This window comes from Falco biarmicus, chromosome 4 (assembly GCF_023638135.1).
Source record: "Falco biarmicus isolate bFalBia1 chromosome 4, bFalBia1.pri, whole genome shotgun sequence".
Classification (NCBI taxonomy): Eukaryota; Metazoa; Chordata; class Aves; order Falconiformes; family Falconidae; genus Falco; species Falco biarmicus.
In genome coordinates this window covers 43,291,171-43,317,952 of record NC_079291.1, presented here as the reverse complement: position 1 = coordinate 43,317,952, position 26,782 = coordinate 43,291,171, and the positions used below count along the sequence as shown (strand labels likewise).

The following is a 26,782-nucleotide window of genomic DNA, read 5'->3' as shown; positions in this document are numbered from 1 at the left end:
ACGTCTGATGTAAGGCCATTGCAAATCAAAAGAAATAAGTTGCAGTGCTGAGTTTTGGACTCTGTACTATCAGCAGGAGAAACAGTCATGAAGACCTTGTATACGACTGGATTTTGTAAAGTAAGTGCCCAATCCGCACTGCATCTGATAGCTATAAGGCCCAGCAGTATCTGCAGTTATAAGTACATCTTCTGCAACATTAGAGATGCTACCAGTGCCTCAAGAGCCTTCTTAAATCACAAACTTCTTCCTGTACTGTTTGAGCCCTACATTTTCTTTTCATTTTACTTCCTTTGATCCAAAAATATACACAAATTGGTCAGCATGGCTGAAGTAAACAACCTAGTTTATCCTAAGGCCATGCTATCTATAGTAAATATTAAGTGACTGAGGGACTAGCCCTTTACCCAACACAGCCTTTTAGTCTTTTCACTTAGTCACACGAGTTCTAGTTTGCAATGATGTAAGAAAGGCATATATTCACACACAAAAATAATTTCAGCATCACGTCATTTCTCATGTTGCCTGCTGATATTTGCAACTGTCTTGCCTTTGCCAGTTCTGGATTTTTTCAAACCCAGATCTTAACATGTATCCAAGAAAAGACATTTTTACTGCTTATATTTTCAGAAGTCTGATTAGTTTTCCAGAGCCATTGTTAGAAAAAGTACAATCCAACATGCAGAAGAATCAAGGTACTCCAATATGTAGCTGTGTTCTCCTAAACGCAGGTACTGGTTGATACCTCTTTGTTAAAAAACAGATAGGGACAGAATTATTTTCTTTAGTATTTATTACTCTTATCTAGAGGCAGGTAACTACTAATAGACTGAAGTGAAGACTCAGTGGAAAGCAGAGAATTTGGGTCATGATCATGAAGTCTCACATTTTGGATTTGTGAAAAACTTCCTGGGAAAGCTAAAGTCCTGAATGACAAGCAAATGGCAGATTTGAAGAAGAAAAAATATTGCTTCTGCTTCACTTGGGTTCTAGGACCAAAGTGGTACCAAAACATCCACCTCCACAAAGTGATTTTTAACCCCTGTTTGAGTAACAGCTCATTCAGAAAGCTAACTGGAAGTCATAATGCTGGGTTGGACTTTGGCTTACAGGACTGCAGGAATTCAGATAAGCTACCTGGTTTACAAAGGAGGTAAAGGAGGACCTCCCCTCCTAAGAAGGAAGGTCACAGCCATGAGCATTTTTATCATCTGTCAATGTGTTCAGGGAGCTCTGGCAACATCTGACTCCTCCAGCTACTTAGGAATTTCAAGCAAACGGGGGCGGGGTGAGGGTTAAGAAAAGGCAGATTAAAACTTCTACAGACCTGGAACAAGGAAACATTATGTAAAAAGAGGTGGAGTGAGAATAAAACCAGAAACTAGTAGACAATAAAAATGGACTCGGATCCAATCCTTATGTTTTTATGCAGGGCAAGCTCCCACTGAACACAGCAAAAGTTTTGCCTGAGAACCTCAGACTTACTCGAGAGGTAAGACTGCTCATTTTAACAAGGGGCTGAAGAGACCATCACACAAGACAGATCATATGTTTTCATTAAGTAACTTCATCAGCTCCAGGGCAAGCTCTAAGCAAATCTCAACATGAAAGGCAGGCTAGCTTCAATACAGGCCTGTTAGTGTGAAATAAAGAACTCTCCCCCTAAAACTGCACTAAAACAACTATACTGTGGTTGCAAGTTGATCTGTTTCCACAGATGAAACTCTCTGGAGGTTTCCAGGTAACTGGTTTGTGATATCTACCATATGACACTCCGCTTAAACTAACTGGAAGATTACTGCACAGGTGTGGCAAGCTCATGTTCCTTGAACAGCTTACTATCAAGAACATGACACTTTCAATAGCCAGCTTGATAGAAACTTTAAATGTGTCCTCATTATTTGAAAATTTTTAAAAATTATATGTTTTTAAATGTTGGTATAGTAATAGGATCTACACAGTCATTGTATTAAAAAAGCCACAATGCAGCATCCATGCAACTGTAACTCAGGACCTGTATCTTTAAACAGACCAACTTTTTGCCAGACAACATTTTAAATTTAAATATTGTTTTACATGTAGCTACAAAATTATTTTTTCCTTAAAATTCTATCCACTTTCCCACTAATTTAGACTTTACACAGCAGCAGGTATCATGTCTCAAAGGATATATGAATGACAGAGAACAGGTACATTTACAGTCTTTCACCACAGTCTGATTTGATACAGCCACTTCTCAGTGTCTGCAGCTCTATAGTTGCATAAATAATTGGCAACTACTGACAGCCCATTCAAAGCAAAGGCAGTAAAATCCATATCAGTAAAAAAATAAAAAATCCAGAAAATCAGAGACTTCTTTTATATATTTTGCTCAAATCTCAGCAAGATTTGTTATGGCAAGTTGGCAAGTAACTGTTTATGTTTAATATGTAGGTTTGAAACTAGACATAAAATCTGAGAGTAGTTTGGTGATTTACAATTAAACATTTATTTTCTCATATGGCTCAAGGAAGAAGAAACAGCTTTCGTTGTTCTGATTTAAATTCCCAGTTAATCTGAAAATATCTTCTTAAGTTTGGTGGAAAAAAAAAGAAGAAGAAATAGAAGAAAAGAAATTAGATATCTTTCATTATTTATAAGCATCATCTTACCTTACATCTCTTGGTGAATTCCGTTTCTAGACAACTTTGGCAGGTATTTTAATTCAGAATTAGTTTCATCAATACATGCCATTACATCTTCTCTTTAAAATAAACTGCTTTTTCTCTTTTCCTCAGACAAAGTATGTGGGCTAAAGGAGCTGCAGCGTCTCTGTTCAAGAGATTTCACGGACACTCAGAGGCTTTCTTTTTACTGTATGAAAGTTAAATCTGAGTAAGGAAGGCATTTTTCCTGTCCCGGAAATCAGTATAACCAAAACCAATGCTGAGCTAATGAGAAATGTTTCTTCCATGTGTTCTGTTTGGCAGACACTGCAAGTCATATCAAGGAAACACGTGATGTTTATAAATACAATATGGCTCATGTTGTCGTAACCTCTCAATGACAAAAAGAGCATTAGAAAAGGCAGACAGCAAAACAGCAGGAAAGATGAGATTTGTATCATTTGGAAGGTCTCTATCAGATAATAGAGGTATTAGCGTTTGCTTTTCCTTTTTTCTTTTTCCTCCCAAAAGAAAACAAAGTTTTATAGTAATAGGATCAGTAAGGCAAACACATGGCAACTTATATAAATGCTGTCCTATAGGCATCCTAGCACTAAAACGTGTTCATCCAATTTATTGCTTGAATTCTTTTCCAATGAATACTTTTGTTCTAAATACCTCTACGTAGTTTGAGAAGCTGCCTTTTTTTTTTTTTTTTTTTTTTTAAAAGCCAGAGAATGCAATGAACAAATGTAATTTTGGCAGCATTTGCAGCCTTTATGTTTATTGATGTTAAAATCACAAACAGTCCAATGAATAGAAGTTAAACATCTCAAAGAAGCTGGATGTATGTTTTCAGGTACATTAAGAACACAGAGGGATGATCCTGCTTTTATTATCTATCTTTCCTTCAAACCAGCACTAAATTTCAGGCTCCTTGGACACTTTAAATTCTTGGGGAGTTGTCTGAGGGTTTTTAGCACTTACAGGGTTTTTTGAAGCTCACACATTCCATATAACTCTAGAGAGTTAAAATGGTAGCAACCTGCTAGCCAGGCACTTTCAGGGAAAAATGAAAAGTTGCTAGTGCACAATTTTATTAATAAAAGCTAATCAGCACAACAGTTTACCCAGCTTATCAAATGTCTGTCTCATTTTAACGCATCTCCTCCCACTTTGGCAGCCCAAACCCCCATCACTGCCAAGAATGTCATCACCTTTTTGCCATTCTAACTCCCAGAAAATGTGAGTTTCCAGGTACTCCCTACTACCCAAACTCAGCTCTGACTCAACTTGCCCTAATTATTCCTTCTTGGAGAAACTGTCTCTCAAAAAAATTCCAAAACACCTCAAAGTGTAGCTCGATACAACAGCAGCCACAACAAGCATTCTTTGGATATTCTGGCCTCACCCACCCAGGCGGTTTGGGATAAAGCGCTGACCTGCCAAGGGCTTGTGCAAGTCAGGGAATTAAAGAAAAACATGGTGGGTCTAGGACGTTTTAAAACAAAGTGTAACCCACAGACCTGAGGGCAGGTGGTTGGAAAGAGAAAGACTGCCAAGCAAAATAGCCACCAGTCTGTTACAAAGTAAAAATTCCCTCTTGATTCTCAAAACTGGGGGGCAGATGAAGCCCAGAATAAATCACTGCATCAACCAACATTATTACTATCCAACTCTGTCACCAGAAACACAGACACATTGCAATGACAAAAGGGGGCGATTATAACTTAGAATTCTTCCCCTTTCAGGCACTCCATAAAAGGAGGGTGTAGGGAATGAGGACAGAAAATATGCTGTGCATATTTGGTGGGGGAATCGCTTCCACTTGGAGTCATCAGGGGCTCACAGCCCTGGATAAAAGGAGCTGTGACACTTCCAAAGAAATTCAATTCATTCAGCAACATACAAAAATCTGCCATCAGTTCTTTAGTGTCATCTGCTGACGTTCAATCTATACACCGCTGCTGAAGGTGAGAAGCAAGGCAACCCCGACCCTCACCCAGTAACTCTGAGGTGGCCTTTTCCCCTTTGAATCTATGCAAATGACAAATGTTCATTCTAACAGCACAGACCAGCATGGCTGTGTATGTGCACGTACGCTGGAATTCAAAACAACGCCACAGAGAATAAGACGACCATCTAAACATTTGGACATTAGACATTATTTTGTCAAAAGAAAGTATTGTTGCACAGGGGGCTAGAAAGGACTGATAAACATAAAAAGCTCAGGCAAAGGAAGAAATGGATGAAATGCAACAATGTGAAGAAACATTTTTCCAAAGAAAACAGCTGCTACAGATTTTCAGCATACAGTTTGGGAAGGGAATAATCAAAAAAGGAAGAGCACAAACACAAACATTCAGTGACACAGCAGTATGTGGCTACTTCTTGCTTGAACAGTATTCAACGTGGCAAACCTGTCAAACAAATCACACTCTTCAAGGTGTAAAAGGCCACAGTATAGCATCAGCAAGCAAGCAAGGCGCTCCAAAGGATTTCAAGAAAAACTGCCCTTTAGAACTTGCTTAGACCCCGAGCAAAATCCCTTTTCTCAAATACAACCCATTCACAAAAATGCATGAAGCAGAGAGGAGACCAGGAAGAATTAATGGACACAAAAACTCAGTGGTTTGATAGGAGATCTGAAATTCACAGAGCCCACATTCTTCTTGCACATTTTGAGTCTTCTTGTCCATATGGGTAATACTTAATACTTCAAGTGTTACTGCCAATTCTTATACAGGTTTCACATCTGTTTGGTAGTTAAAACAGGTGTCCAAGCTGGCAGCTAACATTATTTTCTGAGATGATTTTGGGTCTGTTACATGGAAATGATTATAAATCACAAGAATAGAAGCCTGAACATCATCAAACCCAGGGATAAAGGTTCCAAAGGGACAAGAAGGCAAACAGTAGAAAATTCTGTAAAGGCAAAACTTTCCCAAACCTCAGAAAAACAAAGCTTTAACTCACATATGGCAGGAGATACAACCACACTCACAGTATCACCATGGAAAAATGTACTCACAATGGCTAATTCATAATACTCTAAATACTGTTCTTTCAACCAGTCTGACAATATGCTGCTTTTCTGTAGGTTTTCTGAAACAGTTAACCATGATGCAGAGCACAGTGTTTAGAAGTTACTCGCCACTTCCCACCGCAGTGAATTTAGCACTCATCTCTCACATGAAACTGAAGAACGTCAATTCACCCAAGGCAGAGACGCACAAACATAAAAGGACAGATGAGAAGCAAAGGTTTTTCACAATCTTTTGGGTACCATACAATACCAGTACATAAAATGTATATGTTTCTCACTTAAGTCTCCCTGCATTTCCACCCCCTTTAATCTGGTTTGCTAAGAAAAGAGGGATAGATAATCTATCTATTTTTATTTTTATCTATTTTATTTTGTTTATTAGTGGTTATCTCCCCTGACCTAATAACCTATGAATCTGCAAGCAAATTTCAACCAGATTTAACCAAAAGGTAGAAACCATTAGACTACTATGTCCCTAAAAATTCTGCCAAAGAAGAGATCCACAAGAAAACCCTACAGTACTTCTGCTGAATAAAGGAAAAGTTGCAGTGTGTGCTCCAGCTTTTCAGACTCCAGATGCTGAGCATCAGAGTCTTATTACAATCCTCTACTTTGGGATAAGCCTGCATTAGGATCTAAGTGTTGCTGCGCAAGGAAGAACCCAACCAGAAGACACACATCCTTAGACAAACACATATCATTACTTCTGGAGCTCAAGAAATCACGTTTCCTCACTCATAACTCTGAAGTGCAGAAGTTCACGTAGATCAAAGGGAAGACTTTTTGCATGTTTCTCCACAAAGCCCCTATGAACATCCAGGATCTGACTTCACCTCTCAGACCAGGAAGACAAGAAATTTGCCAATGCAAAGGAAAAGCCAAATGAGAAAATAGCTGGTTTTTTGGATGCACAGAATTTCAAAATGGCATCTTTGACATTTCAGCAGAGGAAAATAAAATATTCTACCATGAAACCACCACCACTTCTGCAGAGGTCATCTCTGTCACCATTGGTTTTGAGTTATGGCCAAAGAGAAGTATTTCAGCCATAATCAGGAGGTGTCAAGAGTGCATATCTTTTGTACAACACAGTATTTTTTAAAAATCAATACAAATTATTATAGTTTTTGCACAGAAGCAGCACCTGTGTTCAAAACAACTGTTAGGAAGAAGGCCAAATAAATGTAGCTAACACAGTAGTTAACCACATCTGAAAACAGGTCTAGAGCACACAAAGCCACAGTAGATACATTCAGCATCTGTTGCACATGGAAGAACAGTACAGCATAACTTTATAAAGCCACCTGCAATTGTTAAATGAGTTAACGTCATAAGGCACAATGATAGCATGTCATGCCTTTGAATATGAATGTGTTGGATACATCCAGTTACTGCTGCAGGAATATAAGTAGGATTGAAGAATTTCAGGACCTTAAAGAAGACACTAAAAACTATCATGTCAGCCCTTTGACGTGCATCTATTTGCTCTCTCATGTTGTGCATGCAGCAGTGTGAATAATAAGGTAATTAGATTTCTGACCTATCAAAAGGACCATTTTATAATTGAAGTACATAAATGAGAGGTGGTTGACAATAGTGCCTGTAAACAAACTATTGCGATCTTTCTAAAATAATGAGGCCCTAAACTGTTGAAACAGCAGAAGTGCTTACAAGAAATATTAATAACAAAGCAGTGAGACATGCTCAGAATTGATAATGAAACGAAGAAGCAAATGTACAATTAAGCAAATTACTTCACAGGAAATTTGCCACACAGTTGAATAAGCTTTGGAGCATACATAAAAGCCACAAAGCAGGGAGAACAGTAGCGACATTCCCTTCTGGCCCCATCAAGCTCATTTGGTTGCACTGTTTCCTGGGGACAGACTAGGATGGGTGGAGAGGAGATGAGGTGTAATCTTACCACCACCACCTGCTGCTTCAACACTAGCTGTGGGTAACACCATGGAAGAGGTGCCCCACAGCTGCATCTCCCGCCCCTCGGCATCAAGGTGGGAGATAAGTCCAGCAAAAGATACAGACGGTGGCAAAGCGAAATCAAATATGTTTCAAATGCCTTCTCTGTAGTTTCCCAATACAAAATGTTCACTTGAAAATGCAAATATACTAGTCCTTGATAAGTATAGGCAGCAAATTTTAGAAAAAGATAAACCCATTTACACCACAATGGGTATTTATCAGAATTTCCTGTTTGAGAAGGTAACTTACAAAGTGTTTCAACAGACTTCAAGCACATCTGCTCAGCCACTGCAAAACAGTCCATGCTGAAGCCTTGCTGGAGCAAACTAACACCATGCCATACTTTGCTGTAAAGGGCTTGGAAACATGAAAAAAGAAGCGGTCTAAACTCTAAACACTATCTGTGTCCCAAAATAAGTAATTAAAGCTATGTTTTGATTCACGTGCTTTAATGCTAGTAAACAAGAACAAAACAAGTTAATGCTCAGGGCAAGTAATTGGAAAAAGCAAAGCAGTTAAGAAACATTACGGCAAGCATTATCAATTCCCTCTCCTGTATGTGTGTCTTACATACACCTTCAGTTTTATGAATTGTTGTGTACATATTACAATTAAGAATTTAAGCTTTTAACATAAAAGCTGTTGGAAAGAGGAATATACATGCAGCATTAGTACTTACCCTTATGTCTCCATTTACAGCTCTGGAAGTGTGATTAAATGCGTGTGCAGGATCTTTGTTGTAAACTTTAAGGAAAGATCGGTCTTGAATATTCCTGGAACCAAAAGAATCAGCAGTGATAACAGATGAAAGTAGTTTTATTTACTTTGTTGTCCAAAAGTTTCTCAGGTAACAGACATAGTAGGTCTGCAGCCGATCTATAAGAAAAACCTAAATGCCATAACTTAGACACACACAAACAAACAAAAGCCTACTTTGATTCTCTTTCCCATGGGAAGTATTCATTCTTTTGCTATAACTCCACACCCATAAAAAATAGATAGTGTTAAGTTTCTTTCAAGATCCTGCCATAGAGTGAAAACACTTTGTAGACAATAGAGCTTCAATATTTACACGGCACTCAAAAGGATTTAGTTAATATTTACATGGTTTATTGTGTACTCAGCCCACGTGAATTTTTGCTATTCTAAGCAGCAATATCAAAAGAAAAGCAGTCTTTCTAACTGCAATTATTCTTGAGGCAATTCTAATTATCAGCTTGTTCACAAACCTGAGAAGAAATCTACAAAAGCTAAAAATTAAGTAGCAGATAAATCCCTCCTCTAAACTTTATCTATAATAAAGACAGGTTTTTAAGAGAAAAAATAGGAATTACAAAAACAAATAAACAAGCAAAAGGTTTGATGAAAGCTACCACAGAAATGGTTTAGATAGGAAGTCCTAAGAGACTATTTTTGTTTAATTTGGACCTAACACTTTGTCATTGATCAGATTAATTTTTCAACTACTGCATTTAGGAAAGTGTTAGATGTCAGTAGTTCTCTATTTTGTTTCAAAACTTACCTTCTAATAATTTTATGGCTTAGACACTTGCACTGAGTTCTGCTGATTTCTTAGCAAGTTGATTTCAGTAGCAAAGCCTCCTATCTACGCTTACATCCTTTCAAAGCTGCAACTCCTTTCATTTCCCATTAGTGATCTCTAGAGAATTCACTTACACATGTGACTGAATTCCTTTCTCCCAGGTGCAGCTACAAGTCTAGTGAACTGATCTTAATCACTGGGATTATCATTTAAAAACAAAGGAAAGGATTCTTGGGCAGATCCAATTTCTTTCTTACAATGTCATCTTACAATCAGTGATTGCTTTGAATGGGTAGCTAGTCAGAACTTGTGCTGCTGTTGTAGATGTCAAGGAGTTATTAAAGAAGCCCCACAGGTTTAAGAGACAGATCAGTGCCTTCTGTTTCAGAACTGTAGGGCTGATGAGAAGTTTAGTATTTATGAGTGTTTACTTGTAGACTACATAGGAAAATAGCTACCTTGTGGCAAGTTCAAGTTCTTCAATTATTTATGGTAACATAAACTGTTTTCCATCTTGCAAACGTGACCCTTTCTCTTTGAGACTTGCACTGGGACTCTCAGTTACCGTTTTCTGCCTCAGACTTGGAAACATGCTCTTTTCAATACAAAGCAAGCTCTCTCATCTTCACTTCTAGAAACAGCATATTATTCATTTAAATACATTTTATCTGCTGTCTTTTCTGTCTGATGGCTATGAGATGATACCTCAACTAACTGGAGTTTGTTTTAAAAGCATTCTTCATAAATATTTCTTGTAGAAACATGACACTTCAAAGTAAAACATTGCTGCAAGGCAAAGCACCGTAATAGAAGGCATTTGATCTCTGAAGTGAATTCTGTTTCACCTCATGTTGCTATTCTAAGATAAACATTACTGATAACAGCTGTATATTACTGTACTTTTATTATTATATTATTTGCATTACTGTAGCTCCCAGATGCTATTGGCATGTTCAAAGGCTTCATTGATCTATGTGTGCTGTATAGATATGCCAGGAATACCACCTCGTCACCAGCTTACAAGGTGAATATAAGACACAAAAGACGAGGATAGCTGTAGAAAGATGAGGGAACAAAAAGAAATGAGAAGACCATAGTCTTTCCAGCCAGAGGAGCAATAAATGGATCCTGAAACCACGGGCATGCTCTGAGTAGGCAGTGCAACAGAGAGAGGGGGAAGGAGACCAACGCAGTGGCTTTGTGGATGCCTGTGAGGACATCTTCCAAGGGTGTTACAGGGCTGCCCAAGAGAGAGCATGAAGGCACTTGTTTGAAAATTAAAGACATGTAGAATGAAAGTTGGCATTATTCACCCAGTGGAAGCAGATGGCACTTGGAACTGAAGAAGAAATGAAAAGTAGCATTGAAGTGGGCTTGGAGGAGCCCTCGTAATGAAGACAAGTAGTTTATATTTAATGAGATGGAAAAGATACAGCCAGAGGACAAATAAAAAAAATGCATGTGAAACAGTCTGCTTGTTGAACTAGGAGAATGATCCCTGTTTCTTTGTTGGAATGGGTAAGAGCAAACCTGTTGCCAGCTGCTGAGAAAAGACCAGTTGCTATTAGAAAGCTGATGAATTAGCAGAGTGTTTTTTTACTGTGTGGTGGGAAAGGAAAGGCTGCATCATAGGGCTGTTACACAGAAAAAAATCTGAGACCTACATTGCATGCAGAGCCCTGAATCATTTTAATAAAAGGACCAGGTTATGCGCTTAAGTAGAAAGATAGTGCTTTGCTCCCAGTGATTAAAAAAAAACACCACAAAGAAAGAAAAGGGGAAGGAGTGTGATGGCCTAATGAAGGAGAATACACTAGGCTGAAACTAATGAGACAATATTAAAAGAGAAGATTAATGTTTTTCTTTGGACGGAAGAGGTAGGATTCATGTCATCCAACTACAGACGTGCACAGGGAAGACATCAACAGCTAGGTTCTCTGGCGTGTATAATTTATCAGACAATTTTATAGGATTATTCACAACCAGCTCAAAATGGGGATACAAAATTCTCCATTTGGTCAGACGAATCACATCCTAAAGGAGCGACAGAAAAATAAATGAGAGAGTCACCCAGGTAACTGATAATTCAACTAATTCATATGGATAAGATGATGGAGACGGGTACAGACAAAGAAAAGGAAGGAGGACAAAGTCCTGGAAAAACACAACAGAAAATCAATGTTTGAGACAAGGACCTTTCAAATGATACGTGAAAGGAGAGAAGAGAGACAGGAAGAAGTCAGGAAAGAACAGCCACTGAAACAAAGGAAGGTCAAGTTTCAAGAAGAAATCAAAAGTACATGAGAGATCTCAGAGAAAAAGGGCATTCACAAAAGATGGCTACTTGGTGACTGACAATTGCAATGGCACAGCAGGGAACAAAAGATGAGTTGGAATTAGAAAAATAAAATCCCAGACAGGTTGGAAATGACAGAATGAGGAGAGTAAAACTCCAGCCAACAGTTGTAGTGGCTGCTCAGTGCAAGAGATAAAGGTGACGGGGTGGGAAGTGGAAACGTATGTTGTGTTCAGGGACAGTTTTGTTGGGAGGCACAGGAACACGTTTGCAGTCTAGAAGTAGGCACTTTAAAAGAGTTATAAGTTAATAAAAAAACAAAGCAAGGGATACGAGGCACAGCAGAACATGAGACAGCCTCCAAGGGAGGTGAAGAACTTGAAGAGTTGACTGCAACACCTTTGTTTAAGACAAGGAAGAAAGAGAAGAATAGAAGGAAGACATGGCAAGCAAAGGAGAGAAAAATTTCATCTCTGAGGGGAGACATGGGCAAGATCTTGTGGAGAGTATGGAACAGAAATGGAGAAATTGCTGTGGAAATTATTCAAAGGCAGTGAAAATGCAGCCAGTAGTGCATACTTTGGACTTCATTAAGCTGGAATTGCTGACGTTTCCTTAGTGAGAAGGGTGGCAAAACTGAAGAAGGGAATTTTGTCGTGGAGGAAGTCAGCTGGGTCATGGGATTTCCTCTAGAAATGCTCTACAATACAGGCATAGGAAAAAAGGAAGCAGATGTTGGGATTGAGCCAGGCCTGAGACTGGCAGAGTGACGCCTGCAATGGGAGCAAGGGAAAAAAAGGTGGAGTGGTATTAAGATAATCAACAACAACATTCTCAGGGGCAGGGAGGAGATGCAGTCATAAACTGTTAGTCTGAAACTCAAGGGAAGATGGAGGGATAAAGTGAGACAGAATGAGCCGATGGGCCAGATGATGGTCACAATGATGCACTTGGCAACAGAGACATAGTAACCCCTATCTTGGTTTAATCAGCTGATCTGATCTTGTGAACAGACTGTTTGATGTGTAAGAAACTTGAGCCCACGGTGAATGATGATGATGCGAAAAATCAGATGGGTCTTAACATAGGCATTACAGTGGTCAAACAGGGGTGTGGGAGTCTTCAAAGCAAGGAAGATAAAAAACCAGAAACTGAAATCCAAGAGGCTGGCTAATGACAAGACACTGGATAGACTGCCTGAGGACAACAAGACACAAGAGAAAATGGAGTGCAGTGCTGTCCAAGGACTAAGAAGAGGAATGGGGGAACTGGAAGTAGCAAGGTTAGAAAAGCTCCAGCTTGCTCTTTTAACTACAAGATGATATGGAGAAGCACCCGACCCACAGGATCTCCAGAAGAAACAAGGCAGCAGCGGACAATTCACTTCTCTTACTTTCACATTATTTTCCTGCACTAGTGGCAGACTGGCAGAGAGTGAACACCTTCTCTGCTTTCTCCTTCATCTTCTTACGCTCCTCTGTCCGTTCTTTTTATCATGGAGCTTCTTATGAAAAGGACTGCACACAGGCCCACCATACCTCCTTGCAGTTTTACAGTGTAACATGGCTGAGGTGTGCCTGAAAGCTTTTTTGCTGCATGATTTGGGACTTTCTAGGGATCCTGAGAACCCTGGTCCTTCTGCTCAAAGAGCACAGACATCAGGACAAAATAAAGAATAGAAAGGTGCACCCAGATGTTAGTCAGATCACTTGTTGACCACGGTCTGAATTAGTGAAGGGAAGTGACTGCATTAATTGCTGCATCCTGACATAAACCAGGAAGGTGATGAGGCTGCTGCAGCAGCAGTCACCAGTGCCACAGATCTTTGGCAGTGTTAGATGATGCACAATTGGCACTGTTGTCAGGACATCTGTGGCATTCATATTTGTAACTTCAGGCTGACAAGGATCAGGCTTTGTGCTACCAGCAAAGAAAAAAAACAGGTTTTCTGTAAATGTTTATTTTGTGTTCTGTATTTTAAATATTTATGTCTCATTTAAAACTCAATAAAATATTAAGTATGTGAACCTGCGTGTATTATATGAATATTTGAACAAGGTATGCCATTTATCAATGGCTTGTGCAACAGATACTGCACCTACAGCTGAAGGCAGTGTCAGACCAGACCTCCCATATTACTCAGATACCACTGAACATGCCTTTATGTGTCAAGCCACTATCTGTCAGATACTTATCAACTCCACTCCTTTTTATTCCGTAAGTGCACCACAAAAAACCAAAACAAAACCCAACAGCTGTAATTCCATGTTTACTTACCTCACATCACACAATTCATAGTATATGTTTCTGCTCTCATCCTTGATGTAAATGGCCACACTGGGCGATTCCAGCATTTTCATCGTCAGTTGCTGAGGGAAGGCACTTACAAAAAGAGCACGAATTGTGTCTGTGCTTGTGATTTCATTCGGCATCCTCAACTGCTTTGTTTCATCTCCATACTGAAGATATAAAACACCTACGAGCAAAATATAATAGCAAGTTACATATCCTGAAGTGTGTAGTAATGATCTGGGTTTCAAAGTCCATGTGGAACGCAGACAAAGCCCATAATGAGAAGAGAAAAATCAAATCACATTCCTTACTCACAAAGCACATACAACATTCTCCTTTTCAACACACCATCGGAATAGAGCGTAAAACAGTGGTATGGTTGTGCCTTGGTAAATATGCTTGCCCCAGTACTGCACTTTGCTGAGAAGCCTTTTACTGATCTTCACTTGGACAAATCAGAAGTTTACCTTAAGAAGGCTAATAGAAAATCCCAAACACACCAAGTCTGCTCTGCAGTGGGTGTTGGTAAATCACAAGGTACATTTTTTAAAGTGGTTGAGGAAGAACATCATCCTTTCATAACACTCAGTTTTCCTTAAACATAAATTTTGCATTTTAGTCTCACACTTATACCCTGCTCCCCACCACCACCACCCCCCAAAAAAAAAAAAAAAATCAAACAAACCCCCCCCCACAAAAACCAACAACAAAATAACCACCACCAAAACCAAAACCAGATTCCCATTTTGGCACTAGGAATTTTATATTCACAATTCAGTTTGCTGGCATTATATAGTATAAAGCCCCAGGTGAAGCTCCTAGCAGGACTCACACAAAAACAAGAACAATTCTGGATCCTTTCAGTTTCACAGCACTGTTAATAGTCATCCTTAGCACTCGAGGAGAAACATGAGTAATCGTAGATGCTGAATTGCAAAATATGGACATCTTATTCACTCAAGACAAAAAGAAGAGCATTCTGCTATAACTAACTCCATTTTCAGGGAATGGGAGGCTGTGAGATGCTCAATAATGGAAAAAGCATGGATAATACAGACCAGGGACTCGGTGAAGAGCTACTACGTACCTCTTCAACAATGCCTGTGTTGGCCCTGCCAGACCTATGCTGATTCCTGCATAACCAGTGGGCACATGTACTCCACTGGCTGGTCCTGCAGAATGAGTGTGACTCATTAGCTTTGCTACAGCCCAGTCCCATGCCATCCCAAGCTACAAAACCCTCCAAGGACTGAAGCACTGAGAAAAGCCATTTCAATCAACAGCAAAAATCAAACTGGACTTGATGGGATTGACTAGCTCTGACCATGCCAGGCCTGACATGGTCAAGACCAAAGAAGACCAAAAGGTCTTCTTGTGAGTGTTTCTAATGTGGGAAGGCTTATTAGGACCTGCACAGCAGGAAACAGGCTGCCACAGGACTGCAACCAAACTAAGACATGTCCTGGGGTCTACAGCGCTAGGGAGCAGATGCAGAGACAAATGCTCAGCTGAACTACTTTGGATACAGAGGAAACGGGAACGGTTAAGCCCAGTTGAGCACACATACCCAATCCATACTCAAGGCACAGATGTCCTGCCTGAGCATGGACTGCTGAAAGCACACTGTGCTCTTTCTGAGCCATCTCAGGTGTCTCTGTACAACACCACATTGTGTCAGGAAGAAACACCTTTACTCTCTTGCTATCTGTAAGAGATGGAGCAGGTATAGCTTCTGCGGTGGTATAAAAAGACAGTAAAATGGCACACCACAGAATCACAGAACAGCTGAGGTTGGAAGGCACCTCTGGAGGTCATCTGGTCCAAACACCCCACTCAGGCAGGGATTCCAACAGCCACTTGCCCAGGACTATGTCCAGCTTTTGAATATCTCCAAGGAAGGATATTCCATAGCCTCTCTGGGAAACCTGTGCCAGTGCTCACTCGCCCTCACAGTGAAGTGTTTCCTGATGTTCAGAGGGAACCTCATATTTCAGTTGGTGCCCACTGTCTCTGGTCCTATCACTGGGCATCACTGATAAGAGTCTGGCTCTGTCTTCTTTGCACCTTCCCCTCAGGGAATTTTACGCACTGATGAGATCCCTCTCCTTGAGCCTTCTCAAAGCTGAGCACGTCCAGTTCTCTCAGCCTTTCCTCATAGCAGAAACGGTCCAGTCAGGTTAATCATCCTTGCGGCCCTTCACGGGACTGTTTGCAGTATGTCCATGTCTCTCTTGTACCAAGGAGCCCAGAACTGGACACGGCACTTCAGATGTGGCCTTACCAGTGCTGAGCAGAGGGGAAGGATCACCTCCCTTGACCTGCTGGCAATGCTCTGTCTAATGCAGCCCAGGATACCACTGGCTGTCTTTGCTTGCAAGGGCACATTACATTGCTGGCTCATGTTCAGCTTGGTATCCACCAGGATCCCTGGACCCTTTTCTGCTAACTGCTTTCCAGCTCAGTGGCTCCCAAGATATATTGGTGCATCCACTTTGCCAACATTTAGCAGCCCAGAATGGAGGGGAAAATAATGTAGAAAAGACAGTGAAATATCACTGAAGTCTATTTCCACCAGCTGCCTGAGAGGCACGACCACAGCTAAATGCTTTGTAAATGGCTCAGCAGCTATCTAGCCATTGGAAAGTACTTGGAAAACAGTATCAGATCTGCTTAAGAACTACCTATTACAGAAACATCTACACTGAATTCACTGCAGCTCATGTATATACATACAATCAAGACAAGTTTTATACCACCCAGTTTGGATGTTGCTAGTGGCACAATGGTAGAAGGACAGCATTCAGGCTGAACTAACTGCTAAAAGTCTTGATTATATTTTCAGGCAGTCTTTGGGACCCAAGCAGATTCTGTGCTGCCATGCCTTTGCATCTACCAATAACGAACACAAGCAGGCTAGAACTAGGCAGAGTATTTTACACAAACTGAATTCACCACAGTAAATGCAGTGTGGATGCAGTGTATGTTGTTCTCCCATGGCCAATACAAGCAGGGGGGCTGGGAACAAAGGTCCTCAATGTAGTTACCATCAGTCATCATCAAATCCCCACAAATCACAAAACAGATTTTCACTGCCCTTGTGTCTTGCTTATTTTATCATTTGTTGTGGTGGAATCGCCACCCCTGGAGGTATTTAAAAATTGTGTAGATGCAGTGCTTAGCAGCATGGTTTAGTGGTGGACTTGGCAGTCCTGGGTTAATGGTTGGACTTGATGATCTCAAAGGTCTTTTCCAATCTAAATGATTCTATGATTCACTTGAAAGTCACCAGCAATGGGATGGGCAGTTTATGGTGCTGTGATACAAACACTGAGAAAACACAATGGGAAAAGCTAAGGTCCTAGAATACAGAGGTATTTAATGAAAAGAAGAGAAGGCATTTTAATCTAAGATGAGCCCTACTTTCCCCTTAGTCTTTAGTACTTTTGTTCCTATGCTGTCCATAATTGCTATAGAGGAATGAACACATACATAGTCAGATGCTCCTGCTATCAGTGAATAGATAATTGTGTTTGTACTTAGGGAAGGAAGATGTTAATTTTTCTTAATACTAAACAGACTACTCAACATTACCTAACCATTATTTAACATTAAGCTGCTTTTATAAAATGGAGCTGTTACCTTCATTTTCCTACTATTATCAAGAGCTGATATCACTTCTTTAAGATTGCAATCAGACACTTTACGAATCCTACTACAAACTTCCATTTCCCTTTCACTGGAAAAAAATCAGACTTAAAAGTAACTAGTTTTCTTTCAAAGACTGAGGAAAATTTTCCTAAGAATTTTATTTTAATGCCAATATTTAATGAGTTATTAAAGTATTTTTCTTTTTTTAGTATTTCAATTTGAGACATTATTTATGTTCTTCTAGGTAAAATTTGCTTTCTAGTGCTTATTCAAATAGTCTATGCAGTTAAACATGCTTTAGAATTCAGAAACCAACTATATTTGTAAAAAAATTTAAGTACACATGTTTTTAATGATTGCATTTATTTCACTGTTCCAAGATTTATCCAAAACATACTCATTTTTGATGACAGCTTTCAGTTCTCAGGAAGAACATAAGGAACCTTCTATATTTTGGCATTTGAAACTTTCTCGGATTAAATGGCAAAAAAAGATTCTTTTGGCTAAATATATAAACTTTGTGTATCAGCTTTGCAGTTCTGTGTGACTGTCTCTTCTGCCCCATTTAAAAGTTAACACAGAATGCTGAAAATGCTATTTCTCCATTTCAGATCAGTACAACATGCTGAATATTAAGATCCTGAAACCATTAACACAAAAGAAATGGTAGAGTTGAAAGATCTTCCTTATACACAAGTGTAAATCATTTCAGAACAGCCTTGACTCTGCCTGTCTTCCAATACTCCCACAAAATATTGATCCAAAACAAAATTACAGTTGTCTTTGGGTCTTGGATTTTCAAAGCAAAGATGCATGTTATCCAAAAAGATCATGCCTTAAAATAGACAGCTTTAACATACAAGTCAGAGAAATGTTTTGGCCACAATCTCACTGTACGGGGAAAAGACATTTTCAAAGATAATAAATTCTTTTTTCCTTACTCTCCCTTGAATCACATGCCCTTAAAAAAACTATTGCCTTTTCTCTTGAGTTGTCTGATCTGTATCATGATATAGCAATGCTTTAGGGCATTTCCTATTTGACAAAACTGCTTACTTCTAAAAATCCTGTTTTGGCATCACAAAATAGACTCAAAATCCATTATTTTAAGTCATTGACATTGTTTTTCTCCCACTCATTGCCCAGCTTAAACTCTGAACAGCAGCAATACCCACAGGTCCAACCTCATGGAAGTTGCTGGAGTTCCAAGGTTTGTTTTACCTTCAGCTAAAAAATTACTCCCATGGAGAATTAAAGTTAGAAGAAACAGAATATAACTCAGGCACGGCTGTTGTTAGGGCCAGCCCATGTACCAGCAAAGCTGCTGGAAAGAAAGTTAAGCACAATGGGTGTTAATGTCTCCATGTATGCTGAAGTCCCACTTGCACTTCTGCTTCTATTACAATGGATTTACCTGAAACATAAAGATTGTGCCAAGTTTCATAAAACACAAAAACAGGACTACGAAATGCTCTGCTACTCTATGAAGACAGGTATGAATATCAGTGTGAATGATGAAACTACACCATGCAACTGTTCTGAAAGTGCAAGTCACACAACACCGCAGCTACCACTCCTAGGTGCTCCTGGATACTGCCAGCCCTGGGCTTTCCTACAGCTACAAGGCAAACCGATATTCAGCCTTCCCCTTCAACATGCTGGTAGTTTCAGAAATACTTCTGGAAATTCTCATTTTTCTTTACCCTATGGGCAACAGGCCACGGCATTAAACACAGGCCATACAAAAAAAAACCATTTATGTGTAAGCCAGGACTTAGAAACTTAAACCTCTTTACAAATTGCTTCACAACATTCCTGTCAACAGAAAGGTATGTTTTATAGTAGGGGAAATTAAACACCCAAGAGGTGAAAGGACATCTTCAAAGAAAGGTTTACAAGCATAAAACCCAGATCTGATGATGATCATGCCAACACACCACATGATCACCCCTTCCTTCCCTGCATACACAGCTCTTTCAAAAACAAAAGACTTGCTGCTCCCCCGTTACCAAGGATCAGTGACAGAAGGACTTACTATGTCATTTCTCTCAGGGATGGTCTACAGAAAATGCAACACAGTGCAATGAAAGGTACTTTGTTAACCTGATCTACATAGGCATTGCCTCCTGCACAAGCTAAACCCATCAGTGCTGGGTTCAGAGGGCGCACAGAGCAGCCACCCTGCACCTTTAATCCAGCTGGCACAGCTCCGAGGGCTGCCCATGCTGTGGATGCAGCTCACACAGAGGCAGCAGACACGTGACAAGGTGCTCAGCTCAGTTACTGCTGCTGGGCTGTAAAACCCACTTGGCAGCCGAGGACATGCCCACATGGTGTAACGGTGAACCATACCTGAACTCACGGGGTCCAGGCTGGCTTTAGAGCAAGGAGCTGCATGACCAAAATGGCTCAGCCCTGTACCCATACCAGTAAGATCATAACTCCTTAGTTCCAATTCATAAAGGTTTACTCCTTATGGCAAAAGCTAATGTTATGCAGGTGGCATGACACCACCCAGGTCACATCTCTCAGCACCTCCATCTAACACAAAGTGCTGACCTAACCTGGACTAAGCACCACGTTATCGAGGTTATATGGCCAACAGTGGTCTCAGTGCTGGGCAGCTTAGATGAGCTTTAATCACAATGTGCTTTTATTTACAGAACAGGAATTATCCTTACAAGCTGGTTATTTAAGAAAGAAAAACATGGAACCACAAAACAGCAAGGAAAAGTTAAATAACTGACAAATCAAGAAGTTCACAAACATGACAGTCATCTTCTGTGACCTTTACAAATATCACTTAATTCTCTCACACAATGAATTTTAAACGGAAAATACTGCTTCTCACATAATCCTCTCATAATTCTCTTCTCATAATAAAGAAGAGAAAACTGAGGCAGAGGTGTTAAATAACTCCTCAGTGTTATGAAATAAAATAGTCAAAGCTTACACTGGAGTTCACGAGCTTCTTTCCTGTGAAGCTACAGGACTCTGTATAGGCAAGACATTTGCCAATTTCTGCACTGAAAAATCTTACTGACATTTGGCAACACCTTAATCCATGGGCTCCCATCTGAAGAGAAGCATTAACTGATGATAATATCTGTATTTGGCTGATGGGGGATGCTTCTGTGCTGGAGTACAGAAACCTTCCCACAGAACCAGAAACCACTGGCATGAACAAGGCACTGCTACTCCCTTCCAATGCAGCCACTCTATGTATCCTCTGGAAACTTCATGTCCAATTTGAAAGTAATTAGTAAAGCTGGTTGGACTACAACAATCAAAACTTGGATGCATCAGAAGCTCTGAAATGTCTTTAAACCAAAGGTACAAAGCTAGGTATAACAAACAGGGGAGAATATGCACAGGAGGCCTTCAGACCTTGTTAGATGAATAATAATATCCAAAAAGTATATTAGGAATAAGTACAGGATATATAAGGAATGGAAAATTAGGTAAACTAGCAAAGGAAGTTACATCTTGAGGTGAAGAAACGCTGAGGAAAAGTGGTAAGAACTACCAGAAATCAAGCTGAGCTATGTTTTGTAAAGTAAATTAAGTAACACAATGTTGAGTTAGAGGTTGGTCGTCAGATTTCTTTCACTCTTTACCTAACCATCAGTTAACCATATCTTTTTGAGATGATGGACAATCTTTGTCTTTTCATGCCGGTTTAGCTTGATCTTCCAACCTTACGTCCATTGAGTCACTGGCTCTGCCTGCACATTCCCTCTTGCTGAAGTCATCAGCAATGATAACAAGCAAAAGTGAGAAAATGCACCCTTTTTTTCTTCCTCGTATTTATGTTGAATCAAGTTCAGACTTGCATCAGTTCTAAAAACTAAGGATAACTTTCAAAATATTGATGGTAACTATTTTTGCTGGGACAATTCAGGACAATCCAGAGGGGATAACAATAAAAGCTGCCAAGCATTTCATCAAAATCCAGTTTACAATTTACAAAAATGCCAAGATCCTTCCAGTTTTTCTCTGATTTTTGTTTGAGGAAATTGTAATACATAAGACTGTAAGGGCGGCATAGGACCATATTGTTTTCTGCCCCTGCCTCCTGCCCCCAGCTATCAGATAGGCAGAGACAGCACATAGTTGGTGTCCTCATCACCAAATTCTACAAGAGTTATGCAGACACAAGTTTATTGCAGTAACTATTCTTGCAGTGTGGAAGAAATTCCTCAACATGCAGTTCTTCCTTTCCACACCCTGAAGACTTGACTCTCCTATTTCACCACACATATTTTCGACTAGTCTGAGGTCATTGCCATGATCCCTGTGGTATTTCTAGCTTGAAGCTCTTGTACTAGCTTCTATTAGCTACTCCCTGCTGATAATCTGCCCTCCACATTCAGCAAATATCTATAAATATATTTTAACTGTCTTCAAGTACTAAAAGAATCAAAAAGTAGATCTTTTAATGAAATAAAAACAATTACTAATTTTATATAATTTTCTTCCAGAATAGCCTGAAGAGCTTTGCTCAAGGTATTCAGTTGTTTGATAACAATTTCAGTAAAAACAGGAACTGTTTAATTTAGTCCAGTACTACTACTTATTGTTTCATCCTTTTCTGCTATTTACAATGACTTTCTGTAATTCTGCAATAGATTTGTTACTTAATGAAAAAACACATGGAAAATTCAGTAGTGACATAAAATTTCTACCAAAGTGTTACGAGAAATATTTTTAACTGTCACTCAAATACTAACCTTTTCTACAAAAGGATACATTTAGCTGGCTACGAAAAGGCAAAAAACCAAAAGGAAATGGACAATTTTTTCTACCTAAACTGTTATTTGTACTACCTGATTGCAGATAAAACCTATGAAACAGCCTATTGACAAAAGACAACTTTGTCCATGCACCTATGTCAGCAAGTCCATCAAGTGTAGACGGTTACTTCTATCATCTAGAGAGTGTGAGGGAACATTTCAGTTTAACCCAGTTCCCCAGGTGAAAAACAGTGTTCTGGCAGGATGACTTTTGGACAGTAATTGCATCTATACCCTTGCTCTTGCCAGAATAGTCCAACTGAGCAGCAAGACTTTTTCATAACCCTAACCAACAAAACGATGCCACTAAACTTGGAAGAACAGAAAAATCCTATGGTAGTTAATGACAAAATAATACAAAATGATAACTGAGCAACTTAGTGACATTTCTGACTCAGAAATTTCAAGTGTACCAGAGCTATTTTTCAGAGGGCCCATAGCTTCTGCCATGCTGCATTTACTCCAGTTCACATTCACCAATTTAGCGTAGTAAAATGAGAGAACTGCACACGAACAGCACAGAACTTGCCTAATCAGGCTCTTGCAGCTGTGCTGCTTTTGCCCACCAGAAGCTGAGTCACTCGCCTCTGAAGAAGCCAGTAAGCCATGCCTACCTGGCTCCCAGCCAAGGGTACCAAGCGGACTAGTCCAATTTCAGAGGGCGTATCTGCCAATGACTACATAGACATGTTAAGAATTTATGGACACTGCAAGCAAGTATTTTACATAGGGGCATTTTTGTTGGTAACTTTTAAGGACGCAACAGCAAAAAAAGACAAGAAAACCTAAATTAAATTTACTGGAATACATGTTCTTCCTCTTGAATAAACAGAGAGAGAGAGAGAGCGCGCCTACCCAATTGTATTTCCTTCCTATATAAATCAGCTGTATCAAACACACATTACTTGAATGCTGACTGTTTTTATAAAACCTGTATTTTAGTACTGAACCATGTAGAAGTGATGCATTCAAGGGTAGAATGTGACCTCATAGCCATGGATCATTAATCACCTAGGCCACACATGACTTTGTAGTTTTGCTCCATTTACCAAATTTTCTGTATTTACTGTAGAAATTCTCTTTAATACTTCTGAGGTTATTTCATTTCTAGAGAGTTCACTACTACTGTCAGTAGCAAGTTTAGAGGTTGAGCCATCGGCATGTATAAGCACAGCTGGTTACAGCATCACATCAGGAATCCACCTGCATGGGCTCTAACAAGCAGCTTGACTTTATGTTAAGGCCTACATCAAACAGGATCTTGGACCCATGACCTTATCTAGCATGCTTAAGGAGAGGAATGCCAAAAGGCCATTTGCTGAGCTCATTCCAGTTTGTCATTATCTCTTTACTGGACCTAATACTGCCCGTGCAACCTCACAAATGCTGAGAAAGGGGAATAACCACTGCCCTCAACCTGCCAGTTAAATTTTTCCTATAGCCAGCTACTCAATTGTCACTGTTGTCAAGGGCACACATAATCACCTTGTTGTCAGACCCAAAGTCCTTTCTGCAAAGCTGCTCCCAAGCCAGTCTGTCCCTGCCTACGTTGCCGCTCAGGGCCATTCTGTCCCTGCCTGATAGACTACATTTGCCTCTGTGGACTTCATGAAGTTCCTGCTAGCCCACTCCTCTGGCTCACCGGGGTACCAGTGAGTGGCTGGCTGATCCTCCAGCATGTTAAAAGCTCTCCCAACAGCCAAGTTGATGATGTTAAAAAGTACTGGCCCAGATTCCACCCCTAAGGAAGACCACCGAAAACCAGCTGCCTGTTAGACCCGAAAGCATTAAGCGCTACTCACTTGAAGGCCACCCGTATCTCCCCTATGTGGCTTCAGGAAGGCTATGAGACACGTGAAAGGCCTTGCTAAAGCAAAGATAAACACCACCCATTGCTCTGCCCTCATACCCACAGACGGTTTACTCATCATGGAAAGGGACTGGGTAGAAGCAATGGTACCAAGTGCCTGTCTTCTATGAAAAAGTTGAGCAGTTAAGAATTTATCCAGAAGGGCTCCCATCTTGAGAGTTGCTCAGACCATTTCCCGGGTTGTCCCAATCAGCAAGCTATGAGCAAGCCTCTGATACAGTGATTATCCTCTTACCCTGTTTAAATCGGGCTACTCTATAGCCAAAAATGCAAAAGAGGGAGAGAGAATGAGCACAAAAACAAGCCTTATATGATACCACAGATTACAGTATTCCCCTTTGAGAACAGAAACCTGAACTCAGGCCCAGCATAGTAACTATGCATTAGAATCACTACCTAAATATAGAAATAGTATTGGGAACAATGACTAAATCCAAGAGCTGCCCTCAATTCAGGGATCTGCTGTCAGCACTGGCAGCAAATCCTAAATACACAGTGCTGAGGGACAGGCTCTCCTGTTCTCCACTCAGCCAAAACCTTGCACTTCTTGCAACGGATGGAATTGCAATACGCTTTTTTCTTTGCCTGCTCACATGCAAATGGAAGGGTTTGGCATTTGTGTAACTTACTGTATTAGAGGTAGACTTACAAATTTTACTTAACATGAAAATTAGACCAAATTTGTCCAAGTGATAGCTCCTGCACCAGACACAATGCACAGAACAGCTCCATCTGGCCTCCTACCTTTCCTCTGAGGGGTGGTTTGGCCTGTAGAAGCTATTCCAGCAGCCAGATCCCTCTTCCAACAGGCACCAACTACTGAAAGCTCAAATTGCTCTGCTAAATCAGAATAAGAAGTGGTGGTAGCACAGGACTAAGACATTGCACCTTCTGTGCAGCCATGATATTGGGTAAAGAGGAAAGCCACTGCCACCTTGACGTAGTTTTATTCCATTTAACATTTTGAACCCTAATTACTCTACCTCTCCCTTTATTTTCATTCTGGCTTATTCATGTTGCAAGGTCCTGCAGCAGGAGTATTTTCTCACTGTGTATATTACCGAACATGGTGAGGTCCCATTTTTAGTCAAGGTCCTTTAGTTTTACTGCAGTGCAAATAATAAAGATTGCATTCAAAAAAAAATTTATAGATATAGCAGTGATCGATACAGACTTGTATAGCCAATGGTTATATTTAGCACACTCCATATCATCTACTCCAGTATCACTGCAATGAACCCATTGGATCCACGCTGATACAGGCTGTTGCAATGGAGTCAAATTCAGCTCCAGTGTGACACAGCACCTAAAATATACTGCTTATCAGCTTTTTAGTGGCAGACAGAATGTGCTTCTGTTGAGACAGTATGTACTAAACAAGACCCTGCTTCTTGGAAGTTTTTTTTTTTCAGGTACACACAAGACATTCTCTTTTAGAAGGAAGAATCTGTTGAGTAAACAATAATTGAGTGCATGAGTACTAGCCTGGGAAGGCCCATATTTCACTGTTCCATATAGCTGTCCTTCACAAATCATGTAGGGACAATAAATGAAACAGAAAAAACTCTTAAGTACCATGATATGTCAATATGATTGTTTACCTACTTTTGCTCTTTGGATGCAAAATATTTCAGGTAAGTGGTGTAGGTTTTTTTCTTTCCAAATCCAAAAACTTCAGCTATAATTTGAAGAAATGTGAAAGAAGATACATTCTAGAAATCTGGACAGGAAAACTGCTGCTACCTTAGAATATTATAATTTCCTAGGGTCTGTGTTTCAATTCAATAATTGGAACTAGTTGTTTCAGGCTGTTTCTCCTATAAACCTGCCAGCCCATGTTAATGTATCTGACCATGACAGCAAATATTTACATGACTTTTTGCATGTTGGCTGCTTTGCATACACTGTAAAAAGACAAGATAGGGGAAATTTCTTTAAGATGACTGAATACATTAAAGCTGTACCCAGCCTTAACTTGAAATGCAGTTCCCAGGGAGTTCCTCTCTCATGAATTACACTGAATATCCTGCTGACTTCATTAGGCTTGAATCATGACTATAGGAACTGGAGAGGATAATGCCACTGGTAACAAATCACATGCATCTCATAATGTCTGTGAGCGTTCACACACCTTCTTCCTGATTCAACTGATGCCTATTTTAATTTCTAGCTCATAAATAGTACACAACAATTAATCACCACCAATATAATTTATGTCTATCTTTAACATTTGTGTTTTTCTGTGTAAGTCTTACAGTTCATTGCATACACATGTATAGAGAGTTATTTCTACTGCTGCGTGACAACAACCAAGTCTGTCTCTCTCACCACAGAAGTTTTCCTATGTGTTAAATTTAACTACAGCCCCAACTTGCTTTGAGAAACACCTGCAAGAAATGCTACACAAGATCCAGGTGTTACTACTATAATCAGTAACAGTATTTCCATGGAAGGTGGCAGCAAACTAATTAACCAAACACTAAAATCCGTGCCTGCTAAAGCTTGGGGTTGGGGAGCTAACAAATAGTATTCTGAGTACTCCATGATTGTTTGAGACCCTCCTCATGCCAATCCTTAAGCATTTGTGTAATTTTACTCCCATAAGTAATCCCTCCAAATGCAAATAAAATGTAAATGCTGGCAGGATCAGACATTTCTGCAGAGCCCTT

The 26,782-nt window shown here is 39.9% G+C and overlaps 1 protein-coding gene across 18 annotated transcripts in view; it reads right to left on the bottom strand.

Annotated features, from left to right (window-relative positions):
* The window catches only part of KIAA1217 (KIAA1217 ortholog), a 365,870-nt gene that overhangs the window by 66,562 nt on the left and 272,526 nt on the right, over positions 1-26,782 (bottom strand). For 17 of the 18 annotated variants that reach the window (XR_008821431.1, XR_008821430.1, XM_056335860.1 and 14 more), the window contains 2 exons: positions 13,788-13,986; positions 8,351-8,444 (listed from right to left, as the gene is read on the bottom strand). Coding sequence is in view for 15 of the 18 variants with exons in the window: in XM_056335860.1 (XP_056191835.1) it covers positions 8,351-8,444; positions 13,788-13,986 (293 nt within the window). In the remaining 3 variants the exon portion in view is untranslated. Of the gene's footprint in view, positions 1-2,651; positions 2,969-8,350; positions 8,445-13,787; positions 13,987-26,782 lie in introns of those variants that run through there. The other variant, XM_056335872.1, reaches the window with a different exon arrangement.